At 42.0% G+C, this 26942-nt stretch overlaps 1 protein-coding gene across 2 annotated transcripts; it reads left to right on the top strand.

Moving 5' to 3' along the window:
* Positions 1-789: 789 nt before the first annotated feature.
* pof1b (POF1B actin binding protein) lies at positions 790-26366 on the top strand. 2 transcript variants are annotated; one of them, XM_068736591.1, is made up of 13 exons: positions 790-1464; positions 4966-5043; positions 19273-19571; positions 20680-20713; positions 21039-21119; positions 21238-21330; positions 22210-22323; positions 22473-22625; positions 23091-23210; positions 23898-24038; positions 24726-24799; positions 25135-25256; positions 26226-26366. In XM_068736591.1, exons 1-12 carry the CDS (start codon positions 955-957, stop codon positions 25250-25252), a joined length of 1815 nt encoding a protein of 604 aa, XP_068592692.1. In that variant the 5' UTR covers positions 790-954; the 3' UTR covers positions 25253-25256; positions 26226-26366. The 2 variants fall into 2 exon arrangements, with proteins under 2 accessions (XP_068592692.1, XP_068592691.1); XM_068736590.1 differs by having other exon boundaries at positions 26271-26364.
* The last annotated feature ends 576 nt before the right edge of the window (positions 26367-26942 follow it).

Raw genomic sequence — 26942 nt, forward strand, 5'->3', positions numbered from 1 at the left:
TCAAAATGAACGAGTTACTATTGAAAATAAACACAGTTATTTAGATAGAATAGAGACAGTAGGTGAGCGACGCTCACTGGACCTCTTGTGGTTGTTTATCTCCACCTAGTGTTCGCTCACACGCACGTGCTGCATTGTCTGTTTATTGTCTTCATGTTTTTAATGTGAATAAAGTTCCATTTTTCTCTCCTGCCAGTGTAAACATCACGCAAACATCGTATTAAAAAGGACAGAGACCCTCTCTCACTGCATTTAACAGATGACATCACACTCAGAATTGATCTTTTCAGATTTCGCTGATCACTGGCCCCAAAATATACATAGAAGAAATGTAGATGAGGCTCACAGAATCTCTTTTACATCTTAAAATCCATGTTTACAGACTTTACCGCTTTATTTTATATATTCATACAATTATTTTATTTTACTAAATCATTTTTTAAAATGCCTTTCATGTCTTAGTTTGTTCTTATCTCATCGATTAGTTTTTATTATTTAATGTATTGTTCTGTTTAATCAGAATTTAACACATTAAAAAATAGAAACAATATTAAAACGTACTATATAATATTTAAACGAAAGGTAAAGTCATTTAAAGTCCTCAGTAAACTTTTTAAAGGCGCTGTATAAATAAATAAAGTTATTATTATTATTATGTATGTGCATTGTAAAGCGTCTGATCCACCTGTGTGGCAGCCAGGTGACTTCCTGTCAGCGGTGCTCCTCCCACTTCCTCCGCAGTATTTGCATACAAAGGAGCAGAGCGCCTCCCCCTCCGGCTAGGTCTTCCTCCTCCGGGGAAGAACTCCTCCAACCGGACTTTCCTCTCCAGTGCGCCCAGCAGAGGAGGAAGTTAAACCGGGGCTGATAAGACAACCACCTGAGGATCCTGCGTGGTTCTGTTTGAGAAACTTACTTTTTTATTTTTAGAGTCTCTCTGCGTGATCCATAAAGATGTCTGTCCAAACCAAGCGGACGACGAGGACGACCTACCGGACCCAGAACGTGGCCTCTCCGGAGCCCGTGACCAACACGACGAGTACGACCTACCGGACCCTGAATTTGGCCTCCCAGGAGCCCGTGACCAACACGACGAGTACGACCTACCGGACCCTGAACGTGGCCTCCCAGGAGCCCGTGACCAACACGATGACGACCTACCGGACCGTGAACGTGGCCTCCCCGGAGCCCATGATGACCAGCCCGGTGTCCCCGATCACGTCGGTGCATCCTCTGAACAGCTCCTACGAGACGGTGCGGTACCTGGTCCCGGTGCAGCAGCAGCAGCAGCAGTACTCGTACATCCCGGTGCAGCAGCAGCAGCAGCAGCAGCAGGTCTATGTCATGCAGCAGCCGATGATGCAGCAGATGGTGTCCCCGATGTACATGCAGAGCATCCCCCGCCTGAGCGTCAGCAGCTTGGACTCCAGCGACATGATGTTCCAGCACACGGGCACGGTGGAGGTGAGTCTGCTCCCGGTGTTTAACTCTTCATCCCGCAGCGCAGAGCTCAGTGTCGACAGACGAGCATCAGTGGCTCGTGAAGTGGTTTACTGAAGAAAAACCAGCAACACGCAGTGAGAAATAGTATTATTACACATATTACAAGTTTAGAAAACTGTACAAAAACATGAGGAAATATGAAAACTTGAAGTGTGTGGAAGGAACAAACAGATGTAATTAGGTCATTTGAAGCCACAATGTGATAATTTAAATGTAATAAATATTAATAATGTAAGAAAACCATGAGCGCCTACTGTAATAACACTTTTGTGCACAAGTTATTATATCATAAGTAGATTAACATACGTTTTTAATAATGTAATAAATTCAGAGCATAGTGTAATATTTAGCAATTTTTTTGAAAGATAAAGCATTTTATTAATTTTTTTGATCTTTTATTGTATTTAAATAATGACGTTATGGATTTTTATTGTATTTAAATAATGACATTATGGATTTGTATTATATTTAAATAATTACACGATGGGCTTTTATTATGTTTAAATAATGACATTATGGATTTTTATTATATTTAAATAATTACATTATGGGTTTTTATTATATTTAAATAATGACATTATGGGTTTTTATTATATTTAAATAATGACATGGGCTTTTATTATATTTAAATAATGACATTATGAGCTTTTATTATATTTAAATAATGACATTATGGGCTTATATTATATTTAAACAGCTGAATATGACCTTCTGTCCAGACGTGGTGGTTTTTATGAGGGATTCTTGTTCAACGTCAGCGTCTGTCTCTGACTGCATGTGTTGCTTACAGAAAGAGTGAACACAGAAATCACCTTCTCGTCACACTTGGCTGTTAAACGTCACAGATGGTTTATTAGCTTTTTATAAATCAGAGTCGGTTGTAAACGAAAACCAGAGTGAGGCGGTTTGCAGAGTAAACATGTTTCTCATGTAGCGATGACTCATTCTGACACTGTGCATCGAGTTTTCACAGCTCATGACCAGAACACACACACACACACACACACACACACACACACACACACACACACATATATATATTTATATATGTATTATATATTTACATATATAATGTATATATATATATATATATGCATAAAAAATATATATGTATATATACATATTTTGTATACGTATATATGTATTGCTTTAGTTAAAATATATATTTTTATATATTTATATACTTATATATTTATATTTATATACGTATATATATACGTATATATATATATATATATACGTATATACATCGTTGCTTATTTGAAACACACGATTATACAGTAAACATTCTTCTTTTGTTCAGTAGGTTTTGAAGATGAAAACATTCTAATATCCCTCAATGGAACTTTCTTTTGTTATAACAGAAAATGAAACTAAAGGTATTATCACGGATATTAAAGATTTCATTTCCATTATTTGGGTTTTGAAGTGTTTCTTTTTTTTTTTTAAAGTTTTTGCCATAACGTTCCTTCCTGTCGTGAAGTCAACGTTCACTGAAGGAATTAGAAACTCTTGCCACTCCTGTTTTTTTGTCAGTTGACTTATTGATTAATAGACGCTGCGTCACTCCCAAAAAGACACAGTGTGGCATTGACGCTAGTTCTGTCAGTACGATCAGTACGAACTGAGCAGGCCTCAGAGCCTTCACCTCTTCCTCTTTGATCTCGGAATCATTTGTCTGTGTGGTTTTTATTTGATCTCTCTCTAGTATTGACTCGAGCAGAATGTGTCAGGATTCCCTCTGCTTGTTGTCCTGATAATTATTTACTACGAGTTCTGCTGTTTGAGTCACTGCGGTCGGAGCTTTGTGCTCGTGTGACGCGTTCGATGCCGCGCCCGGTCTGACTCTGCCGAGGTGGCACACCCTCACGTTTGAAGGCAAACACATTAATCCACCTGTCTGAGTTAGATTGTCAACGTCTGAGGTGAGACGGCAGGCTTTAATCGTCTGGGAAGATGTGTCGAGCTTCGGGGGACACAAAACTACCCCAGGTTTATTTTGTTCAGTATCTAACATTAAAAAATGATGCCAAAAAAACTGCCAAACATTGATGCAAAACACAAGATCTGGAGTATTTCCATTGCCTCTCAACAGCTCTCAACATGGCGACGCCTGAGACAGCGGCTCGCGGCTAACGGTCCTCACAGCGCTAACGGTTCTAACAGCGCCAATGGTTCTAACCGCGCTAATGGTGCAAACAGCGCTAACGGTGCAAACTATAGCAAATGTGCTGACAGAGTTAACAGTGTTTGGGGGGGGGGGGGGGGGGGGGGGGTCGGCGCTACACTTCCATGGCGTTATATGCTGGCCATGAGCTAACAAGTGGGGCACGCTTACGTGCACTAGCATACACTAACATGCACTAACATGCACACGGCCAGCCGGCTATCTTGATGAGATATTAAAGCTTTGCATCAGTGCAATCACTTTTTAACATATACAAAAAAATTAGGGACAGCAAACAGCAAAACGTGCACCCCAAAATAAATCCATTTTTTATATTTGTTGCCTTGGTGATATTTTAAAAGTGGAACCTCAAAAGTTCAACTAATCTGCCAACATCACAATCGATTGGAAAAGGAGATTTGTCATGTTGACATGTCACATTTTCATTATTAAGCTGACATATAACTGCAAAAGTATCTTTATTATTCAAAGTACTAGTTGACTAAAAATGGAAACCATGTTGTCAGTTTCGGCAAACCAAAAAGCTGATGTCCATTTTTTAAAAGTTCTTGTTGAGCCCTACATTGTACATCAAACAGTTTGTTGGTTAAGACTATGGAAGCCATTGATGGTCATTTACTTTTACTATTTTCTGACTTCATTTATCAAATTAGTAGAACACGAATCAATAGATTGATTGATAACAAAGATAAGATTTAATCTGTATAAGATTGATGTATTTTAGGATGTGAACCACGTTATTGGGTTTATCCGCTTTAGGTGCTTTTTATTTGGCCGGTACGCTGATGCGCTTACCAAATCTTTCCTACATGTTTTTGGCTTTGATTCAGTTTTCGTTTTTCGCTCACACTCCGGAGAACAAGTTCCAACATCCTCCGCACATTTTCAGGAAGAAACACAAAGCCCATTGATTTACAAAGAGGGACCCGGTTGGTGTGAACTGAACTCTACAGTTAACCGTCTTCACTTCACTTTCATTCTGATCATGATGCAGTTTTTTAAAAATTGAGTATGATCCATGATTCACTGGCACACAATTTTTGTGGTGTTGGATGTTGTTGACCTAAATCATCACTTTTATACTTTTAGTTTGCAAACTCTCAAATTAAAAAAAGTATTTTAAATTCAAAGTGCATACATCTATTCATTTGACTAAAGACTTTTACATTTAGTTGAGGCTGAATCAACTAACTAAACTAATGCCATGCGTTGTGTCTAAAGTTCAGAGTTTCTTTTTAGATTTTCTGTTTGAATCTTTTTGTCTTTTATTTCAGAGCACCAGCAAGAAGTCGTCAGTGTTCAGCCAGTCGTCCAGTCCGATCAAGAGCCCTGAGCCAAGCGCTGAGGAGGAGGCAAGGACACACACACACACACACACACACACACACACACACACACACACACACACACACACACACACTACAGTTTTTCCCATGAAAGCCCTCTTGTTGGTGAAACCCTCAGAAGAACCTGGCAACCACACAAGTATGTAGCCTTGTTAGTTTAGTTTAGCTGCCTGTCATCCAATATAAAACATACTCAAACTAATGAAGTTAAGGATACGCATAAAAAAACCCTAATCTCAACAGAAACAAAAATTGTGACCTACACCTGAAGTAGATGACTGGTTAAAACCACAAACTTGTCACCACAAGTTGCAGGTAATCCCGCTCTCTGAAAACATCGATCAAGTTGATGAGAGAAACTGAGAGGGAGGTTTACGCCTCAAGTCTTTGCACTCAAGTCCCAACTCAAGACAGACAAGTTCTAAGTCAAGTCCCAAGTCAAGAAAGGCAAGTCATCAATCAAGTCCCAAGTCAAGAAAGGCAAGTCCAGAGTCAAGTCCCAAGTCAAGAAAGGCAAGTCCTCAATCAAGTCCCAAGTCAAGAAAGGCAAGTCCAGAGTCAAGCCCCCAAAAAGAAAGGCAAGTCCAGAGTCAAGCCCCAAAAAAGAAAGGCAAGTCCAGAGTCAAGTCCCAAATCAAGAAAGGCAAGTCCAGAGTCAAACCCCAAAAAAGAAAGGCAAGTCCAGAGTCAAGCCCCAAAAAAGAAAGGCAAGTCCAGAGTCAAACCCCAAAAAAGAAAGGCAAGTCCAGAGTCAAGCCCCAAAAAAGAAAGGCAAGTCCAGAGTCAAGTCCCAAGTCAAGAAAGGCAGGTCCTCAATCAAGTCCCAAGTCAAGAAAAGCAAGTCCAGAGTCAAGTCCCAAGTCAAGAAAGGTAAGTCCAGAGTCAAGTCCCAAGTCATGAAAGGCAAGCCCAGAGTCAAGCCCCAAAAAAGAAAGGCAAGTCCAGAGTCAAGCCCCAAAAAAGAAAGGCAAGTCCAGAGTCAAGTCCCAAGTCAAGAAAGGCAAGTCCAGAGTCAAGTCCCAAGTCAAGAAAGGCAGGTCCTCAATCAAGTCCCAAGTCAAGAAAGGCAAGTCCAGAGTCAAGTCCCAAGTCAAGAAAGGCAAGTCCAGAGTCAAGTCCCAAGTCGAGAAAGGCAAGTCCAGAGTCAAGCCCCCAAAAAGAAAGGCAAGTCCAGAGTCAAGCCCCAAAAAAGAAAGGCAAGTCCAGAGTCAAGTCCCAAATCAAGAAAGGCAAGTCCAGAGTCAAACCCCAAAAAAGAAAGGCAAGTCCAGAGTCAAGCCCCAAAAAAGAAAGGCAAGTCCAGAGTCAAGCCCCAAATCAAGAAAGGCAAGTCCAGAGTCAAGCCCCAAATCAAGAAAGGCAGGTCCTCAATCAAGTACCAAGTCAAGAAAGGCAAGTCCTCATTCAAGTCAAGTCCCAAGACCTAAACTTGACCGTGATTCGAGTCCTAAACATGTCAAAATGCTCCCCTCACCAAATGTAATGCCATTTAAACTACAGAGTAACTGGCACCATCTGGTTAGTTCTTCATGGTTCTCTGTTAGATGCTGTCTGATTGGTTCCAACAAAGTGGATCTAGCGAATTGATTGTCAACTTGCTGGCAATAAATAGCCTCAACATTAGCTGATTCAGGAAATGAATTGGGACCATGTGTGGTAGGTGAAATATAAAACCACACCCAACAAACAACCAAGTGAAATAAAGAGTCATTGGTGCTGAAGTCCACGTTGAGTTGAAATCTCTTTTTTTGATTGATGATTGATTTAAATTTGTGCCGACCACGCAGACTTACGACCACGAAAGCTTCAGCGTGTTTGATGTAGCAGAGGTAGAAAACGACTTCACAGCAGTTGGCTGAAAAGGGAACAAAGTGTTGTTTCTACTGCATCTCATTGAGACCACGTGCAGTTAGGATACAAAGGGAGCTCAGATTCAAGTCTAAACCAACAAATCAAGCTTCCTCTATCTGTTGTTTTTTGTTGTACTTTACTTTATCATGGAACCATGATTTTGTAGTTTGGCGTAGTTTTGTGCCTTTGGTGCCAACTCTCCGAATGATTCCCTGGATTGAAGTGCAGTGTTTCTGTCGAACATGAAGGTGTTTCCTTCAAGATGAGAAAACTTGAAAGATGAAGGAAAAGAATGCAGCGGGGTGGAGTCCCTGAATCTGTTGGTTCAGCAGAGACACACCCCGTCAGCATGAAACCGCAACATGGGAACAACTACAGTAGCATCTTCTCATGTAGCCGACTCTCTCTCTCTCTCTCTCTCTCTCTCTCTCTCTCTCTCTCTAATCACAGCACCGTCACACTGTGGCAACACTGACAAACCATTCGGGCCGGGTGTTAAACTTGGGGTGTGTCCGGCTTGCCGCTTTTTTTTCCCAGAGGCCTTTGCTGCGGTGCTGCATTCCTTTTGGTTTGAACCTGCAGCGTCATGTTTATGGCTGTCGTCAGAACAGGAATGGTTCTTTGATTTATGGCGGCTTTCTGCGGATCGTTGATGTCGTTTGTCCTCAGACGGTCTTGCGTTTCATGTCTAATCGTTAATTAGTTTTTTATTCGTCTGTTTTCGTCTGTTTTATTATCAGCATTTAATTAAGCATTCCATTTGATCTCCGAGATCATGTTGGCAGCTTCAGGCTGCGGCTAATGACTCTCTTTATTATCAATTTTACCTTTACGTTTGATTGTTGAGTGTATAAAATGTTAGAATGTATAAATCATATTCTTTTTGTTGCCCGATCAGCTGTCCAGATCCCAAAAGTAAAAAGCAGCAAATGTTCACCTTTGAGATGCTGGAACCAGTTCATATTTGGCTTTTTTTTTTTTAAATCCACTTTTGTCAATGAATTCTTTGGCAAATGAAACGGTTCCAGTCTGGTTTGTTGACTTCGTCTCTTTGTTGTCCTGAATCTTTTAATTTGCAGCAAGGCGGTTTACAAAAACAATTAAAATAATCAGACAAGAAAAGCATGTTTCAACAATACACTCTGTGTAAAGGCCCACGATAAAACAGTTGAGAGCTTTTGCACGTGCTCAGTACCGATCTGGCACTAAACAGGAGTTTAGTTAACTAAACATGACCATTGACTTTATTGATAATAAAAAAAAAAAAATAAGGTTAATTGTATCGTAGTAAATATTGGCTTTTAGTCGAGTAGATATCTGGTCGAAGATAAAACGTTGAATTATGAAAATGTCCCAAGAATAGTGAAAATTGTGATCATTCAAATGTTTTGTTTATAACCGATGTAATAATAACAATTGTTATTTATATAATAATAACAATAATAGCAATAAATATTATAAATATTTATGCATTCATGAGATGAGACAAAGTGCCGGTTTCTGTAGATACATACTCAGTTTTTGTTTCTTTGCACTATTTGCTTTGTTTACAACCTACAGACCTCTGTTAGCAGGCGTTCATGCTGCTGGACACTTGGCTGTAGAGTTTGTGGTGTGTTCAGGTGCAACGTTTTTTTTTTTTTTTTTGGGTCGAGAGACAGCAGTCGGCCTTCGTCGCCGCTGGTTCTCTGGTGTCGTTTTTTTGAAATGTTGTATTTATTGGTTTATATGTTAGGGGCCGTGCGCATTAATAACACGTCCCTGTGAATGCTCCAGCGTTAGCCAAGAGGCTGTTTTCCATCTGTAGTCCCAGGGCACAATAAAAGACGGGGAGATGAGGATCGACAGCAGACAGACAGGTTTGTGGTTTCAGGATCTTAAGAGGGAACTCGTTGTAATTTTGAAGGCACTTTTCCACACGTGGTTGTTGAGTCAGTGAAGCATATCTGCTCATGAAGGTGTGCTTCTTTCTTCTTCTTTGTTATCAGAGAAAACAAACCTTAAAACACCTGCAGAGGTAAGGTTCTCCTGGTGGTGTTTCTACATCTTTTAAACCTTACATCATCTGCAGAGTGAAGTCGGCCTCTTAATCGTTTCTCCTCGCTCCGACTCACTCGGCTCGTCTTCAGTCGTCTTTTGATGGTTTTTAAGGCATCAGAGGCTCTTTTGAGGCTCAGCGTTCTTGACGTTTTCTTCCCTCTGAAACTTTCTCGGGAAGCTTTGAGAACTTTCTCTTCTCACGACATGCGTTTGTGATAAAAACAGACCCGCTGGTGACGCCTGCAGGGTGGAAACAAGTATGTGTGTGTGTGTGTGTGTGTGTGTGTGTGTGTGTGTGTGTGTGTGTGTGTGTGTGTGCAGTGAAGCCTGACAAGTTGTTTAGTGTCAGTTAGGCTCTGCTGGTGGATAACTGACTGACACTCACTTAGACTGAGAGGGGAAAAAAAAAAAAAAACTCTCATTGTTGCTCTGCAGAGTGAAGACAAGCCACACACACACACACACACACACACACACACACACACACACACACACACACACACACACATACACACACACGCACGCACACACACACACACCTACACACACGCACACACCTCACTCAAATGACCTTTCATGAGAAAACTAGGCTGCTTTTAAAGAGCAGAGCTCACAGTTTATCAAGATCAATAGAAATAATTCATGTTATCTAACACAGCCTGCAGCAACCACAGAGCGCTGTGACTTTATGAAGGAGTGAGGTTACACACACACACACACACACACACACACACACACACACACACACACACACACACAGGATCATATAGTCTGTGGTGTTGATTGAGTACGTTTGATACATAAGATTAAAAAAGCATCACAAACAGTCTTTTGTTTTGATCTTACCTGGGTCCTGTCATGACGTCATCGCCTCTCATCCTCTCCACCGATTGGTCGACCCGTTCCTCGCAGCTCTGCAGGTCTGAACACGTCGGCGTCAGAAAGAGTTTCTGTAGTTAATCACCTGTCACACAGTAAAAGATGAATGACATAGTTCATTACTTTTATTTATTAAAATGCTACGTATAGCGGTGTTTAGACAGCAGGGCGGTCCGGTCCTGTTTCAACATGGCGATGAATCGGGACCGGGTACTGAGTCCAGCCGCTCATCGGCGTGACGGTTTCCATAGATGATGATGGAATTAGCTGAGGAGTGAGACGTCTCGCTTCCTTCTCCTCTCTGTTGAGAGTTTGCACATGCTCAGTAGCAATCGGGCACGAAACAGGAGTTTAGTTCACTCAACATGACCGTTAACTTTATTGGTAATAATGATAGTAAAGTTATTTGTATTGGGGCAAGTTAATATTGCCTTTTAGGCGAGTAGATTTCTGGTCGGGCAAGTGGAATAAAACAAAACATGAATCACAAAAATGTCCATAAATAGAGAAAAATTGTGATGATTCAAATGTTTTGTTCTTTCAAAATCCACTGATATTAATTTTACAATAATATAATAAAATCAAAAGCAGCAAATCTTCACATTAGAGAAGCTGCGACCAGATAATATTATTATTATTATTATTATTATTATTATTATTAATACAGCACCTGACCCTAAAACAAATGTACAAAGTGCTTTACATTGTTGAAACAGGAATAAAAAAACATTTCTGGACTGATATGAAATAAACAACGCAAGTTAAAATAGAAATAAAATACCCAAATTAACATAAAAAATAGAAAACGATAACATTATGTTATCGTTTTCTATTATCGTTTGACTTATTATGTCTCAGTTTCAGATCTGAAACGCCCTGACTGCAATTACAGGCTAATAAGCTCAGTTAATTATTTTCTGTCAATCAACTTAGTGATTTATGATTTAATTGTTTCAGTGTTGGACTTCAGTAACGATGTTGCGGAGGCTGTCAGAGCAGCAGATTAATGGCTTTAGAATGAGACGATTAATAAATAACGTTCATGTCTGACTCCGATTGTAATCGTCACCGGACTCCAGATTAATGCAGTTGAAGTGTTTGTCGTTGCGTAAACGGTTCGTCTCAGTCGATCAGGAGGTCAACGCGTGAGCTGGTTGAAGTGTGGCTGACGGACACGTCGGCTACTGCGAAGACGGAGTCCGTCGTCTTTTAGGAGAGAAAATCTTTAAACTTTTAAAGATTACACTGAAGGATTATGGGAGTGAGAGCGAATATTCTTTCGCCTCTGCTCAGCTGAGAGGCTTCTGTCACCACTCGATGGTATGTGAAGCGTTCACACTTAATGACAGGGCCGTGAAGGAGTGGCGATGTGGTTTAATGTTTACGATGAGGAAATATCTTTCAAATATGATTCCGCTGCTTTAATTAAATGAGCGTGAACAACGTTCTCTCTCTCTCTCCAAAAATACAATGCTCATGAGACATTCTGTTGGGGGTTGACTCTTCAATAATAAACAAATGACTCTTAAAAGGAACGACTGCAGGCATTTGGTCCTCGTTGGGAAGCACAGACTCTTGCATAAATAGCACTGAGGTCGGCCTTGATGCAGGTAAACTGGTGGACAGGTGTTCTTTAATAGTTTCACGACGCTCTATATTCATCCTCAACTCGAAAAGTTAAGGCAGTAAAGAGTGACTAAGGGGGTGACCGTGGCTAAGTGGAGAGCAGGGCCGCCTTTCAATCAGAGGGTCCGGCGGTTCGATCCCCGGCTCCTGCTCTACTAGTCTCATGTCAATGTGTCCTTGAGCAAGACACTTAACCCCAAAATGTCTCCCGTAGCTGCGTCTACGGTGTGTAGATAGATACTGAACTGTAAGTCGCTTTGGATAAAAGCGTCTGCTAAAATGACTGTAATGTAATGTAATGTGTGTAGATGTATTCTCATGTAGAATCTTGTCCACTCTGTTGCAGCTGAAGTTCATCAGTTGTGATTTTATCTTTTCATCACATCTGCATTCCAGCTGCTCCAGGCTCTGTGACTGAGGTACAGCCTCTTCTATCTGCACACGTTTACCGGCGGTTTCCCTTGTAAAGTGAGGAGATCTTTCTCCCTCCATGCTCTGGTCTCCAGCTGGCTGATTGGCCATTCTGGTTTTGGTTTTGTTGTTGTTGTTGTTTGACTTCACTTCATTATTCAGCGTGACCTCATTGTCGTCGTCAAGAGTTTGTCGATCAGAGGAATCTGATTTACGACTGGTTCTCTCAATGTGCCTCATTGTTATTACCATGTTATTCTGTTTTACCGTAATCCTGCTGACAGACAAACCATCAAACCAGACTTTCTTGAAACTTGTTGGAAGAATTTCGGCACAATATCCTCGGTTACTTGCATTATTTTTCACTCGTGGAAAAGGCCTTGGTGGAGGTTTGAGCTCTCCAAGTGCCCCCTTCTAGTTCCACAGGTGTGAATATGTCCAAGTTTGAACGCCTCCGTGCCGCTGACAGCGACGACGGGAGGCATAATGTCTTCAGAATGTCCCTCGTTCTTCTCTCGAAGGGAATTTCTCTAAATTGAGCTCAAACGTCCACCTGGACTCAAAGACATCCTGATCATGATTTGGTGGTAAAAGGTCGCGCTGACGTTTTGGATGAGGAGATTGACGTCGCTCTCCAATTATTTCTGGATATTGTGAATTAATCTCTTGCTGCTTTAGATCATGAAAGTGAGAAGAGAAAGAGAAGAAGACGAGCTGCTGTCAAAAGCACTTGATAATAATTGCGAGTTAAATAATAGTTGTGAAATGATCTGATTCACCTCTGACACGATGACGTCAAAGCTTCGTTCCTTCAAAGAGGGAGAAACAAACCTGAACAGCTCGATCTGAACTATCTGGTTGCTCGTTTGCTGCGTTTCCACATAAAACGAGGGAATCATTTTACCGCTGCATGTTTCAACTGGTTTTGAGCCGGCGAGTTCTCATCGCTGTGCGCGTTTACATAAAACTTTGCAAAGGCTCGAACGTCGGCTTTTGCTTTGATCAGGTGCTGCAGACGCACCTGTCCAGGTTTTTTATGTCGTTTCTGACTGTTGGCAATGAAAAGATGACTTCGGGCGGAAAAACTGCAAGAGGAGACGAGACTCACCGGGGACACAAACTCCAGGGTGACCATCATTTCACACCCTCAGACTGGGACCCTGAAGCGTACACAGAGCGCACATCTCAACACCGTGAACAACAGGCAGAAACCTCTGGATCTGACGAGTATCAAAATTCTTCAAATGAGTCTTTGTATCTTTCCATGAGAAAGAATGCGGCTGAAGAATCAGAGAAAGTGAAACCTAATTTTAGAAAAAAAAGCAGTTTGAAAAGAGATTCAGAAGCATTCTGAGCCTGTGTGGTAAAAAGGACTCTTCTCTCATTCTCAACCTCTAGTGTTACTCAACCAGTCCTGAGAGCCTTCACACACACTGACCTACATCACACACACACACACACACACACACACACACACACACACACACACACACACACACACACACACACACACACACACACACACACACACACACACACAGTGTGATTATTGGGTTACTGCTGCTTTTCACAGCCTGTGGAAGTGAAACCAGAGCAGTGACCCTGAAGAGATTTTTGTTTTGTTTTGTTTGTAACAGAGAAATTTAAACACCATTTAACCAACAACCCAATACTGCAGAAAGATGACGTAATCTCTTTTTTTTTTTGGTTGGTCAATTTTTTTAAGCTTTCAAATAAGAAAAAAAAAGAGTGGAAATTGGCCATTTTGGAGCCCAGAGTTACCTCCTCAAATACTTTGTTTTGTCTGAAAAGACAGCGAACGCCAAGCGAACCTGAAGCGATGCTAAAAAATGTAAATTTTAAGGACTTGTGTCGTCACCAAAGAGGCTTGTTGAACTATGTCGAGTTAGGGTTCTTGAATTTTAGGGATTTTGGGGGCTGGAAAGGCCTTGAAAAGTCATTTTAATTTGACGTTTAAGAATCCTGCTTGTAAGAAAGAAATGACTTGATAAGATGGAAATGTGTTGATAGTTCTTCAGCTCTCACTCTTTTCTAGGTCAGTCTGCCACACACACACACACACACACACACACACACACACACACACACACACACACACACACACACTGACCTATCACCGTCATAAGGTTGCTGTTAACCTCCCACACATTCTGCAGCGCAGTATGAGCTCAGGTCTGCGGTGGATCTCCGGAATGTCGCGTCTGCAGGTCAGCTGCATATTAAACTCAGTCAGAGTCCACCTGAGACATTTTACTGATCCCGGAAAATGAACAGCAGCGCCAACAAAGACAGTTCGCCAGCTGTAAAGACGTTTTTCTCGGATTCGTAAAATATAGAACACAACTTTTTGGTCCAGAGAAAGACACGTGTCAATTTCTGCTCGTTCAGAATAAAACTCCGTCTTCACAGGAGACAACTTAGTTAAGTTTAGGCAACAAAACAACTTAGGTTCAGAAAAAGATTGTTTGGGTTAAAAATAACTCCAGAAGCGCGCATGTGCGTGTTTGTTGGACCCACCCATCTCCAATGTGTGCTTGTACTTCCTCGTTCGTGATTGCGTCGATTACAAACAACATCATTTAGTGGGATATCTGAGGATCACGGCGCTTTATTTTCCCGGATCATGCGACGGCTATATGTGCTACGCGGTAACTTCTCTGTCGTCTCAGTCTCAGAAGCGACGCTTCAACGTCGTTCCAAACTAGTCGGCAACGAGTTTGAAAGAGAGAGAACAAAAAAAGATGGAGCCATTGTAGCGTTGTATCTCTTGACTGAACGTCGTTTTTCGGCGCGTTCGTGACGTCAAACGCCAGAATAAAACCAGAAAGGCGCGAGTCGTCTACCGACAATGAGATGTCTATTTTTAGCAATTTAAAAAAAAAAAACACATTTGCACACTAATTATGTTGGAAAAGTGGTGTAAGTGCCAGATTGCCAGGAATATTGTGTCGACAGACAGATGAACTCCTAGAGGATTCCTGCTGGTTCTAATTAGACGACTGACAAACACTGTGGTGTGTAAATGAAGGCTGTGGTTTTACTGGTGAAACCCTGTCTCGTTGTGTTGGTGGAGTAAACAGCAGACACCTCCAGGTGGTGTTGCCAAGTTGTTTGGTTTCCTTTGTTACCTGAACAACTAATTGCCTGGTGAAGTAGCAACAGCACGTTATAGCCACAGGAAACGTGGAGGATGATAAGAGTTATTAGAGAATTTTAAAAATTGGAAAGAAAGAAATGATTGCCCCTCATTCCTGCTTCGAGTACAGTTTAGAGAAGATAAAAGTGAAATGAGCAGCGTCTCACGGCGGGGACGGATATCTGTGCGTTGACTACGAGCCGATTGTTCTGTTCGGTCGTCGCCTCTCCGCAGGAATGACGGGCATGTTGCCGTCGCAGCCACACCCTCCTCCGTGTGATCACACTCGGATAAGCTCCTCCCTCGTCGCACACTTGTTTGCATTTAAAAAAAAAAATCCAACAGCAGAAGCACGGTTAGTAACAGGACTAGAAGTACCAACCTTTGGTCCCGCGGGGGCCTTTGAGCTCCGTCAGACGGGTTTTTTTTTTTATGAATTTACAACCGCTCACTGTCGGATTCCAGAGTTATGTGCTACTTAACTTTAGTGCCAAGCCCTTATTCAAACACTTTGAGATCTGCGTTGAGGACAATAACTCCTGTGTGTGTGATTTCATGAAGAGATTTTGCACTTTATGAAAATGGAAAAAGTGCATTGAGATAAGTTTAGACAATCTTTATTGTCTCCCTGCAGGCATAAACCTGAGGGGAGACCATGCATTCAGTCATGTGTGCTTGTGTGTGTATCTCTCTGTCTGTCCACAGTTAATCTCACAAAACTACTGGACCCTACCTCATGTTCTTGTGTGCTTATTTTTCACTGTATGCTCTCGTTGTTGCAGTGGTTTTAAAAAAACATATTTTTTTTTGAATGCTTCAGTAGCAAAAAGACATTTTCGGCTTGTTTTTATTTCGTCAGCTGGGCTTAAAAACGAGCCGTGCCCAGTCTGTTGCAGGCCACATTTTGGCCTTTTCACGTGGTTTCATGAAGAAACGTTTGGTCTCATTCTGAACCGTAGCATCTGTAGATTCATTCCATGCCCGACATGTTACGATCCACTTCAGGTCCGTGTCCACACGGAGCCCTTTTTTTCCGGGCGCTGGGGAGCGCTTCAACCCAGCGTTGTATGCTAGACTGGCATCGCTCGTTTGCTTTTTGTCATCCGTTTGCCCTACTATCTATTTGTTCTTCATTGGTTTTTGTTCACCATGAGCACCGAACGGAAGATTTCTGCCTCATACTTCGTGTGGATGAGACCCGTCGCCTCTCGATCTGACAGCAAGGAGAGACGAGGCGTACGGTAATAAACGCAAAGACGGTGTCTTTTCTGACACATGAAGTTCAGGACAGACGGACACGACCAAAACAAGCTTCTCCTCCATTTACTACATTGACGACACCACTTCAGAGATTCTCAACTTGGAGCGTTCGGAGCGGCTCGTTCTCTCCTCGTCGGGAACAATTGAAGACTCTAGGCCCTAAAGTTAAATGATTTAAATCCCAGTTTTTGTCATCTCCGTCGCCATCTTGTCTTTAAGGGAGCCAGGAGGGACAACCGGAGTGATTGGACTCTCAAACCTGGAGGAGATCTGCTGCACTTCACTACTTGAATTGGGTCCAAACATCCCCTGCCTTTGAGCCGCATTGAATCAGGTTTTTGGAAGAGTGACTGTTGACAATCTTTTTCCTTCAAGGCACAAAGTCCAATAAAACAACAGTTTGACATATTTGCTCTGCGGTTTGGCCTCAACAACACATGACAGGTTCCCCTGCAGGAATCCGATCCGTTCCTGGTTTCACAGTAAGTCAGCTGAGTTCAGCTTTGGAATCAAACCTGCGATCTTTCCACCTCACTTCCTATGTTGTTCTTCCCTTCTGGGTAATTTCTTGATTTTCCTTTTTTTTTAAGTGAAAACAATAGTAGAGTTTCCTGGTGACATTATTATTTTTTTTCTGCTGCGTGGGTGTGGTCTACAGGAAGGGCCACACTTTGAAAGAATGGAGAACTTTAGCATCTGGACTGTTTCTTTCCCTCTGAATCCTCTAAAGCAGAAGCTTCTAAATACCCTGAGAGTTGTTTCTAATATTCTGCTCCCCTTGCATGCTAAGATTGTAAAGAACCTCGATATGAAACAATCCAATACAGCCAACAAACATGTCAGCAGAAACTGAACCTGATAGTGAAGTGCTGCAGGCTCCATGCAGGTTTTGGTGGCTCTTCAACGGCACAATAGTGTAAACATTACCTGCTGGGAAAGTCTGGCTCTTACCTGTCCCCCGGGCTCTTGTGGAATCTGGCTGGACCACTTTGCAAAGCCACGGTTTGGATATTCAAGATGGAATGGCATCAGACGAAATGTTCACAGTGTTAAGACAATGTGAAAGAAAGAAATGTTACAAATCCCTCCATTTATTTCTGACCTGATGTTTCCAAATGAGTGTAACTAATCTACTTAGTAGAATAGTATGAAAGAGAGTATTAAGAAAAAAGGATTTTTGTAAAGCAACATCAGAAACGTGTCACTGACGCAGGACTATGTGTTGTTGTTCACGATACATTTACGTCCGTTCCTCACTTCATTATTTGTTGAAGTCTTTATTTCAGTTGCAAAAGCTCAGAAAAATCGACCTTGTAACGTTCGTGTTCTTTGTGAACGTACTGGTGACAAAAAGGCTTTTACTTTGGAAAGTCAAAGGTGCTGCAAACAGAGTGAGGAGCTAACCGGCTAAATCCATTAGCAGCTGTTGGGCTTATTCGCTTTCCGAGAGGCAGAGGACATTATGGGATGTTATAAAATACAATGTGCATTGAAATGAAAGTGTCAAAAAGTGTCTACAATGTCAAAAAAACAACTCCCATAAAACTGAAGAATGTTCTAATAATATTACTGAACCTGCAGGATTTGTTACAGTAACATCTTTTTTTGGCATGGAGGTCAAGTGTGTGTGTGTGTGTGTGTGTGTGTGTGTGTGAAGGTGTGTGTGTTTGTGTTCACGTTCAAAGGCTCGTAACAAAAAGGTGCATGACTTCTACAGATTCACGGCCAAACGAACTGTGAGGCGTCGACTCGTTGCACTCGGCACAGAGTTCCTGTTTCATTTGTGTGGTTTAGCCCCGCCCCCTATGCACAAGCCCCGCCCCCTTCCAGAACTCGACACGAGGCCTCATTGCAGTCAGAAGCCCTACCCTTTAATTAACAAGAGCAACGTTCTCTCTCGGAGGCTGAACTCTGCCGCGGAGTTCAAGCGTGAGGTTTTGTCACAGCTGTATAGGTGTGCGCTCGTTAAAAAGATGACGTAATGCATTTTGACGGACAGGTAAGGACGAGCGCCCCCCCCCACGCACACCTGCAGCCATCAAAGCAGTTGCAAGAAAAACAGCTGCACCCGCGGGTTTAATCTGTATCCTTAAGAGGTGAGAGTTGTAACAAACACAGGCTTGTGGAAAAAAACCAAAAAAAAAACCCAACCAACTTGTCTTTCACACCCACCAAAAAAAAAAAAAAAAAAAAAAAAAAGAAGCGCCAAAGTGCATTCATCATTTATCAGATTTAATCATGCTGAGGACCGAAGGACATTATTCTTAAAGTGCTTTTTGAACAGTCGGTTCAGTCCCTGAGGGCTTCACAGGACCTATAGACAGAGGGAAACAAGACAAGGCAAAACATTGTACATGATGAGCGTGTCAGTCGAATGTTTGCAGAGAGTGAGAGTTCACACGTTCGATCAATACGGTTATGCAACGCCACTCTGTTGCCGCACGTAGATGAAAGCAGGTGATGGGTGTGTTTTGAGTTCATGCGTGTGAGCGGCGTTATCAACGTACGGTCGAAAGTGCGCGGACGCGGCCTCTCATTGGCCCAGCACTGAGCTTTCGTTGAACGCATGCGGGGAGGCGTTCCTACTCTTATCCTCCCAAAGCCCAGAGGACGTACAAACAAACTGAAGTGTGAGGAAGTCAACAAGACAACGAGTGTGTTACTCAGAGATATGAACTCAGGCTGTAGGTGTAACCGGAAATACGCCATGAACCAACGAAACCAACCTCCGCAATGCTGAGGAGGGTTTGTAATTATCTGTGAACTCATATCCTCCTGTTTCTAAAGAATCTAAACAAAGCGGCCTTCTTTTGTATAATCCATAGTGACAAAAATTCAGAGGTAATTCACCAGTAATATTCATATAGTTTAATTAGGTTAATCTATTTTTCAGTCTTTTTCAACACTGTTAGTTCAAGTTTACAAGGATCATAACATGACAGGAAATAGGACTAACTCTTCTCGTTCAGACACACGGTGGTTAAATATCTGTCTCTGACCTGTTCCTCCAGGAGGAAGAAGAAGAAGAGGAGGAAGAAGAGGAGGAAGAGGAGGAGGAAGAGGAGGAGGAGGAGGAGACGGTGGAGGTGGAGGAGGTGGAGATCGTCAACGTCATTCAGCACAAGCAGCAGCCGCCGCCGGCGGCGATCGAGAAGATCTCCAGGTCGGAGGTGAGGACCGAGGTGAAAGAGACTCCGCTGCCGACCAAGATGGACACGCGCTACTTCGGCGAGCTGCTGGCCGAGGTCTACAGGAAGAACTGCGACATCCACTCCTGCATCTCCGAGCACGTGTCCAAGATCCGTGGACAGTAAGTACGACTCATCTGTCCACAGCAGGGTGCACTTTTTAAAGATTGGAACGTAACTTTTATCGACATCATGCAGGGTTTTCTTACAGATTAACAGATTATTTGGAGGGTCGACTGCACCACAAGTCCTGATATCAAACATTTACAAGCTGGCCTCTGCTGAGAGAGGTTGTTTTTTTTCCCCACTCTGTACGCCTGCACATGAATGCATCACTCTGAATCACAGACGCCAGCGGAGGAAGTTTAACGTTACAGGGTTTTATTGTGCAGCATTTTTTTTTTTTTTACCTCTGAGAATAAATAAAGTGATTAACTAAAAAAAACACAACTAAATCAAGAAGTCATTTTCCCAAACGATCATGTGAGAAGCTCCAACAATCGGCTGAAAAATGTTACCAAACTGTAACCTATTTGTGTAGCTATCAAGATACATTGTTAGACATAAAATGTGTTTTTATTATTATTATATTTATTATTTAATTATAATTATTAAATAATAGATTTTGCTAGCAGGATGGAACAGCATGTTTTGATGGAAAATTGACGGTCCTTGAACACATCGTGTGCTTCCCTCATAAAATGTAAGCTTAAAATTGTGATATTTCATCAAAAACATTTTATTCTACATGTTTCATTTAAAATTTAGCCCCAAATAATTACCTTAAACAGATTCCGTAAAAACATAAAATTCTGAGCTCTTTAGCGCAACTATGAAGCCATGATTGATTCCTCTGAGACCAACATTCACGTGACAAAAAAATCTGTGAATCTTGGACTGAACTGACTGAATTGACTCATGTTCGGAGCCAGCCTCTAGTGGCCATTTGAGGAACTGCAGGTTTCTGCACTTGTTTTCTCTCTCCCCGCACGTTTCCCAGCACCAGAGGTTGCCGATTGGTTTCGAACCATCAGACAAACCTTTGAAGGTCTGTCCCAAAGTGAGGACCGTCCAAAATATCCTCACTTTCCCAAAATGTCCTCACTCTCTGAAGGTCTAATATTTTACTGGTCCTTACAAAGATAGCTGCACAAGAACACACACACACACACACACACATCGTTACGCTGTCGTCCTCATTGTGTGTCTTTCCTCTTCGTTGTGTTACAGGAAACACCAGCTGGATCCATCCAATGACTACAAGGTGAGAAACAAACCTGCGTCACACACATCTGATGAATACATCAGACCAGAGTTCAGATCTGTCCACTTGAAACGATGAAGACGTAAAAACAAAACAGAGGTTGTGTTTAACAGGACGATTCAGCAAGCTTCAGTAGAAACACCAGATATTAACTGTCTCAAAAGTACAAGTATATTGAGTATAATTACATTTGTGGAAACAAAATCAAAGTTTTTTATTCTTTATTTTCCAAGCTGCTGATGTTTTTCATGTATTTCTATTGTTTCTGTGTGTGTGTGTGTGTGTGTGTGTGTGTGTGTGTGTGTGTGTGTGTGTGTGTGTTCAGTTGGAGAAAGAGGAGGTGGAGGCTTTGCTGCCCAAAGGAGCCACTGAACTGACCAAACAACAAATCCGCTACCTGCTGCAGGTGAGTGAGCGTCAACATTTCTAAAAGACCGTGAAACTTCCCCAGTTGATTACTTACAATAAGAACTTTATTTTCTCACCTTTGTGTGTGTGTGTGTGTGTGTGTGTGTGTGTCACAGACTCGTCTCACTGCAGATAAGAGCATGCGTCTGCTGCTGTCCACCTTCAGCAGTCTGAGAGAGGAGCTCCTCCACATGACCGAGGACCTGCGGGTAAAAAACAAAAAAGCCACTTTCCAGTTCTGTCAACTCACATTTAGAAAACTCCTCGACCTCGACGCGCGACAGGCGGTTGGTGACGTGGATACCTGAAACGTGCTCGCGATGGATTAGCTGCAGCAGTTAGTGTGGCGTGAGAACAGAGTGTCCCTGCAGCTCGAGCATTATGTGAGCTCGTCACAAACTAGTTAAATGGGTTGAAATGCAGGCGTCACTTGCAGATAATAACGGCTTATTACTGTCAGGGTAATGCAGAGCGGTGGAGTCACTTTCATTGTGAGCTTGCATTCCTCAACAGAAACAATTACACTGGAAAAAACTATTATAGTGACCTTGTTTTTTTTCTCTCTGTATAGTTTATTGTTGGCTGGTTTTTCTTTCATCGAGAACGCGATATCTTATCTGAGGGATGCAACTTCCAGGAGGAAATAATACACAAGGCCACTCAAAAAATGATGAAAAAAAACAATGAATTCCAAGTGTTTTTACAAGTGAAAATTTGATATCTAAGATTTCTTGAAATATTCTGTAATATTCATGACTTTAAAGATAAAAATGAGTTGTGGAACTTAGCTTAGAAAACTTATTTTGAGCTATTTCACCTGTGTTAGGTAATGTTTTAATATGATAATAATAATAATATGACTGTATTTTTTTTTACTTAAGATTCAACTAAAATAGAAAAAGTAGAATAATAAGAAAAAAGACTGAATACAAGAGTAAAAATGTTTGAGAAGTAATTCTGGCACCGGTGCCTAATTGAAACTAAAATCGACAAAAATAGAAACTAAAATAGAAAAAAGTGATATATGTGGCTGATTGACTTATAAACAACGTGTGTGTGTGTGTGTGTGTGTGTGTGTGTCGTCTCAGCGTCTGGAGAGCGAGAAGGAGACTCTGGAGAGAGATCTGAGCTTCAAAGCTGACCAGGCTCAGCAGTACGACCTCCTGCTGGCGACCGTCCGAGAAAACAACCGACAGCTGCAGGTACGGCGCACAAAACAATGGACTACAACAGACCGGCAGAAGGGTCAGATTAGCACAGAAAATAGACACACAACTGAAGAATATTCTTCTGACTTCCTCTGTGTGTGTGTGTGTGTGTGTGTGTGTGTGTGTGTGTCGTCCCTCTGCAGGTGTCTCTGAAGGAAACCAGCACCGCCCAGCGCTCCCTGGAGAGCCAGCTCATGGGCGCCAAGAACAGCGACTCCAGCCGAGACTTCAAGCTCAAAGAGATGGAGGGCAGGATGAGAGCGATGGAGAAGGAGAACGAGATGCTCCGGCAGAAGGTGATCAGTTATTGACAACCCTAACCGGGGGACGGGGACGTTCAGAGACACGCTTGATGTTCCAAAGTGGTTTCTTTAATGGAGATGATTTCTCCTGTTTGGCATCACAACGAGACGGATTGTTAAATATATTCTAATATCTGTGTGTAGTTGAAATCTGAATGTGATGCTGAAGCACTTCTTTGTATTAAAAACAAAGAAATACTTAATGTCTCAGAGTATTGAGACTAATATTAAGTCTTTTCTGATTGATGTCAATGGGGGGGGGGGATAAGTATTATTATCAATAATAGTGATAATGATAATAATTATATGAAATTAGACAATAAAAAAGACCATTTGAGACAAAAAAAAGAAAACGAGGCAGAAAATGTTAACTCTGCAACATTGATGATGACTTCCTTCCTTCCCTCCTTCCTTCCTTCCTTCCTTCCTTCCTTCCCTCCTTGTCCGTCTGTGCTGCAGATGGCCGGCCAAGGCAGCAGCGCCACGCTCCACCTGAAGACCGAGGAGCTGTCCCGTCAGTACAAAGACCAGCTCAGCGACATGAAAAATGAGAAGGACCAGGAGATACAGAGGCTGAGGGTGAGAATCCAAACTACTGCATCCAGATGTTCATGTCTCAACGAATGAAAATTTGGAAATTCATCCAGCGGCATCATGAGGACGTTTGTATTTATGAGGCCTTAACCTCCAGTTCTGTAAAGTGAAGTCAAAGCTTCAAGTGTCAAAGCTGCATTCTCTCTAATGGCCAGCAGGGGGCGACTCCTCTGGTTGTATAGAAGTCTCGATCTCTAGTTTCAAGTCTTCTTCAATACTGCAGGAAGAAAAAAACGAACAAATATATAAAAACAATCCAAAACGTTCCCTCATGATTCCACTCGTGTTAGAAGGATGTTTTCAACGTATCCGTAGTGTTCAAAGTACGGCTTTATCTCCTCTCCTTTGGTAAAGGTTAGTCCAGTGCTCCCTATATGTGAAAGGAGATAAGAGAGGAAGAATTCAAGGAACCTTTTCTTAACATTTAAAGAGTTTGAACAGCTGTTATCAGGGCTGCTACTTACATACTTTGGATTGTAGTAGTGGAGCTTGTTTTTTGCAGCGTTTTAACTCGTCTATGTGTTGAAAATGTTTGGTGGATTATGCATGTCGTACTGGAAAAGAGTCGTACCACATTATATATATATATATATATATATATTTATATACACTTCACTGAACATACAGAGGTCTCTCTTTTGACTGGTCTGTCTCTGTGCGTCCTCCCTCCAGAGCCAGATAACGAGGATGCAGACGGAGATCACCACCACCACCAGCGAGAACTCGTCCTCGGATAAGAGTCTCCAGCTGAGAATCTCAGAGCTGCTCACCATGCTGGAGCAGCGGAAGACGACCATCACCAAACAGGAGGAGGTCTGTAGCTCAAATGACACCAAACCAGCCGAGTGGACACATTTAACAGATTCATGACTTGTTGTTTATTTTAAGAAAAGCTTAATTTTGTCAAGTTTTTAACAAAATGTGAGTCATTTATTATTATTATTTTGTGTTTTATATTTGCAAACATTATCTTAAAATGATATACAACATGTAAACACACACACACACCCACACACACACACACACACACACACACACACACACACACACACACCCTCCAGGCATGATATTTGTTTTTTTAAATTTATTGCATCGATAAGTTTTCACCTTTCAGGTCGAGCTGCATTCTAAACTCTTTTGTTTTTTTCATGTGACACCAGTTGAATGCTTTTGGAATGCTTTTGTCACCTTAGACACCTTCAGTACACACACACACACACACACACACACACACACACACACACACACAGACAGAGCAGCAGGTTAAGAGAAGCACTTTTTCTTCTATTTGACAATAGAAGCCGTAATTCTCAAATGTCAAACGTTGTCTAGATGAAACTTAAACTTTAGAATAAATAACTAAAATTGAAATCTGTTAAAAAAAGACGACAAATCTGAAAAGTTAAACTGTTATTCAGATATATTGTTTTAGTGAACTTCATAAATGATGACCGGGTCAGAAACAAACTGTGCCGACCTCTGACCTCTTGTGGCCCTCAGGAGATCAAGAGGCTGATGCAGGCGAAGTCCGAAAGCTCCAAGAGCCAAGTCACCAAAACCATCATCACCAACAGGTACGACGCCACAGAGGACTATCCGAAAACTTTAGTCAAAGTTTATTCATATTGAACACGTCGCATGTCGAAATCGCACCAAATTCGCCACGGCACTCCGCGGGGTGCCCAGCAAAACACCCACCGAGTGTGAAGTAGATCGAATCAACGCTTCTGGAGATATGTGAAGGACACACGGACAGAGATGTAGATTAAATTGTCTTTATTAGCATCTTCATTCTTGAGCTTTAACCACCTAATTCTAATCATCCACCAAACCATACCTGAACACATCTGTGTGTGTGTGTGTGTGTGTGTGTGTGTGTGTGTGTGTGTGTGTGTGTGTGTGTGTGCAGCTACAGGAACAGGTACCCGCTCCTTGGCCTGCTGGGCGACGACTACGTGGACACCTCGCCCGTCAGAGAAGCCAACACCGTCGTCATCAAGAGAACTGCAGAGGTGATCAGGAAATGAACAGGTAAAATCTCTGGACTCATGGGCGACTCCTCCGTATTAATAAAGTTTGGTGAAGTGAAACAGCAGATATTTACGGAACCAAAACACTTTTTTAATGCCGGCTCCGTAACAAGAAACAATCGATTTATTAATTGATTTCATTTCGCCGCCCGGCGTAGCGATCAATCAATATGGATACAGTTAATTCAGTTACAGTTAATAAGTTCAAAACGCATATGAAGCAGGACATTTGTGTGATTTAAACATCTGTCTATGCAGCCACGCTTCACTAAACACGTCAAAAATAGACTTGAAGCGTAAAAAACCTCAGACGCACAGTGGATTCATTAAACTAATAAATCAGAAGTGTATCTGTTCCTTGAGTCTGTGTTTTAAGGGATTTAAATAGGGCTGTGTCCTCGACCAAAGACGTGATTAGTTACTCGACTAGCACTCGTACAATTTTGTCGACTAATTGATATGTTGATTTAATTGTTGCTTTCTCCAGAAACAATCAAACTAAAACATCACTTTAAATCTTTTCAAAGCTTCTTAGAAATAAATAAATCGTCCTGAAAAAGCATTAAACGTTTGTGACGACGATGACGCTGGCATCGAGGCATCGTGCTAAATTCTGTGCGTGCCGACTGACACAACAGACCACCGTCACCGCATTCAACGCCGACATCATGAAAGGAGAGAGACAGAGGGTTTCAACCACAACATACAATATCACATCTATGAATTCAATCTGTGTAAAGAGCTCAAAGATAACACAAACTCAGAGAAGAAGAACGAGGAGAAAAAGACACAAAAACCAAACCCATTGTTCATTCTATGTCTTGCGTTTATGTATCGTGTAGCTTTTTTTTGTCAAATGGTGGAAACTGGTCCACCTGTTGTGTCCAACCATTGAGACAACTTCATTCTGTTCTCTTTGAAAATGACTGAACGTGTACCTGTACCTGTGTTTTGTTTATTTTCAAAACAGGAAATCATTACAACCCCTTAAAGACACACTGCTTCTCTCCGACAGGAACGGTTGAACGATAAGAAGACCCAGAGGTCGCCCGGCCCTCCCGCTTTGCATGCCCCCCCCCCCCCCCCCTCATCCTCAGGGCTCCCAGGGTTGGTGGCAGGTAACCCCCCCCCCCCCCCCCCCCCCCCTTAAATTTGTCTTTTTGGTTTGACCAAATTGGGCTGGTGACTGTTTTTTTCATTTGGGCTTTTTTCTGACATGAAAACAAAAAGTTAAAGACCTCATTAATGCTGGAGCCAGGTGGTTGTGCGGTGGCTTAAGGCGGCAGCAGTCATGACAACTGGAAGTTCAACTGGAAACTGGGTGAGATTTTAGCAGTTTCGTGCAAAAATCTGAGCTGACATGATTTACGGACGGACACCTGTTCTCCTTTCTCCCCTTCATAACTGCATTCTGCTTGACTAAAGGGCCAGTGTGTAGCATTGAGAGGAACTATTGGCAGAAATGGAATATAAAGCTATTGAGTAAGTTTATTGAAGTCTGAAAATAAGAATTGTGTTTTTGGAACCTTAGAATGAGCGGTTTATTTCTACATACAGAGATATTTTTTTAAGTAAAAAAAGTTTGTAAGTTTAAAGTTTAAGTGTGTGGGTCCTCTTACGTTTCTACGGTAGCCCTGAAGGGACAAACGAAAACACAGCCTCTAAAGAGGGACATTCATGTTTTCAC

This window comes from Cebidichthys violaceus, unplaced genomic scaffold (genome assembly GCF_023349555.1).
Source record: "Cebidichthys violaceus isolate CVI_PGR_0920_01 unplaced genomic scaffold, fCebVio1.0.p SCAF_70, whole genome shotgun sequence".
Taxonomy (NCBI): Eukaryota; Metazoa; Chordata; class Actinopteri; order Perciformes; family Stichaeidae; genus Cebidichthys; species Cebidichthys violaceus.

What these genes read in the sequence shown, in the direction of transcription:
- pof1b (XM_068736591.1), top strand. Translation starts at nt 955, where the DNA reads ATGTCTGTCCAAACCAAGCGGACGACGAGGACGACCTACCGGACCCAG. An exon ending in GTGTCCAAGATCCGTGGACA is followed by an intron (nt 19,572 to 20,679) that starts GTAAGTACGACT and finishes GTTGTGTTACAG; the next exon opens with GAAACACCAGCTGGATCCAT. An exon ending in AAATCCGCTACCTGCTGCAG is followed by an intron (nt 21,120 to 21,237) that starts GTGAGTGAGCGT and finishes TGTGTGTCACAG; the next exon opens with ACTCGTCTCACTGCAGATAA.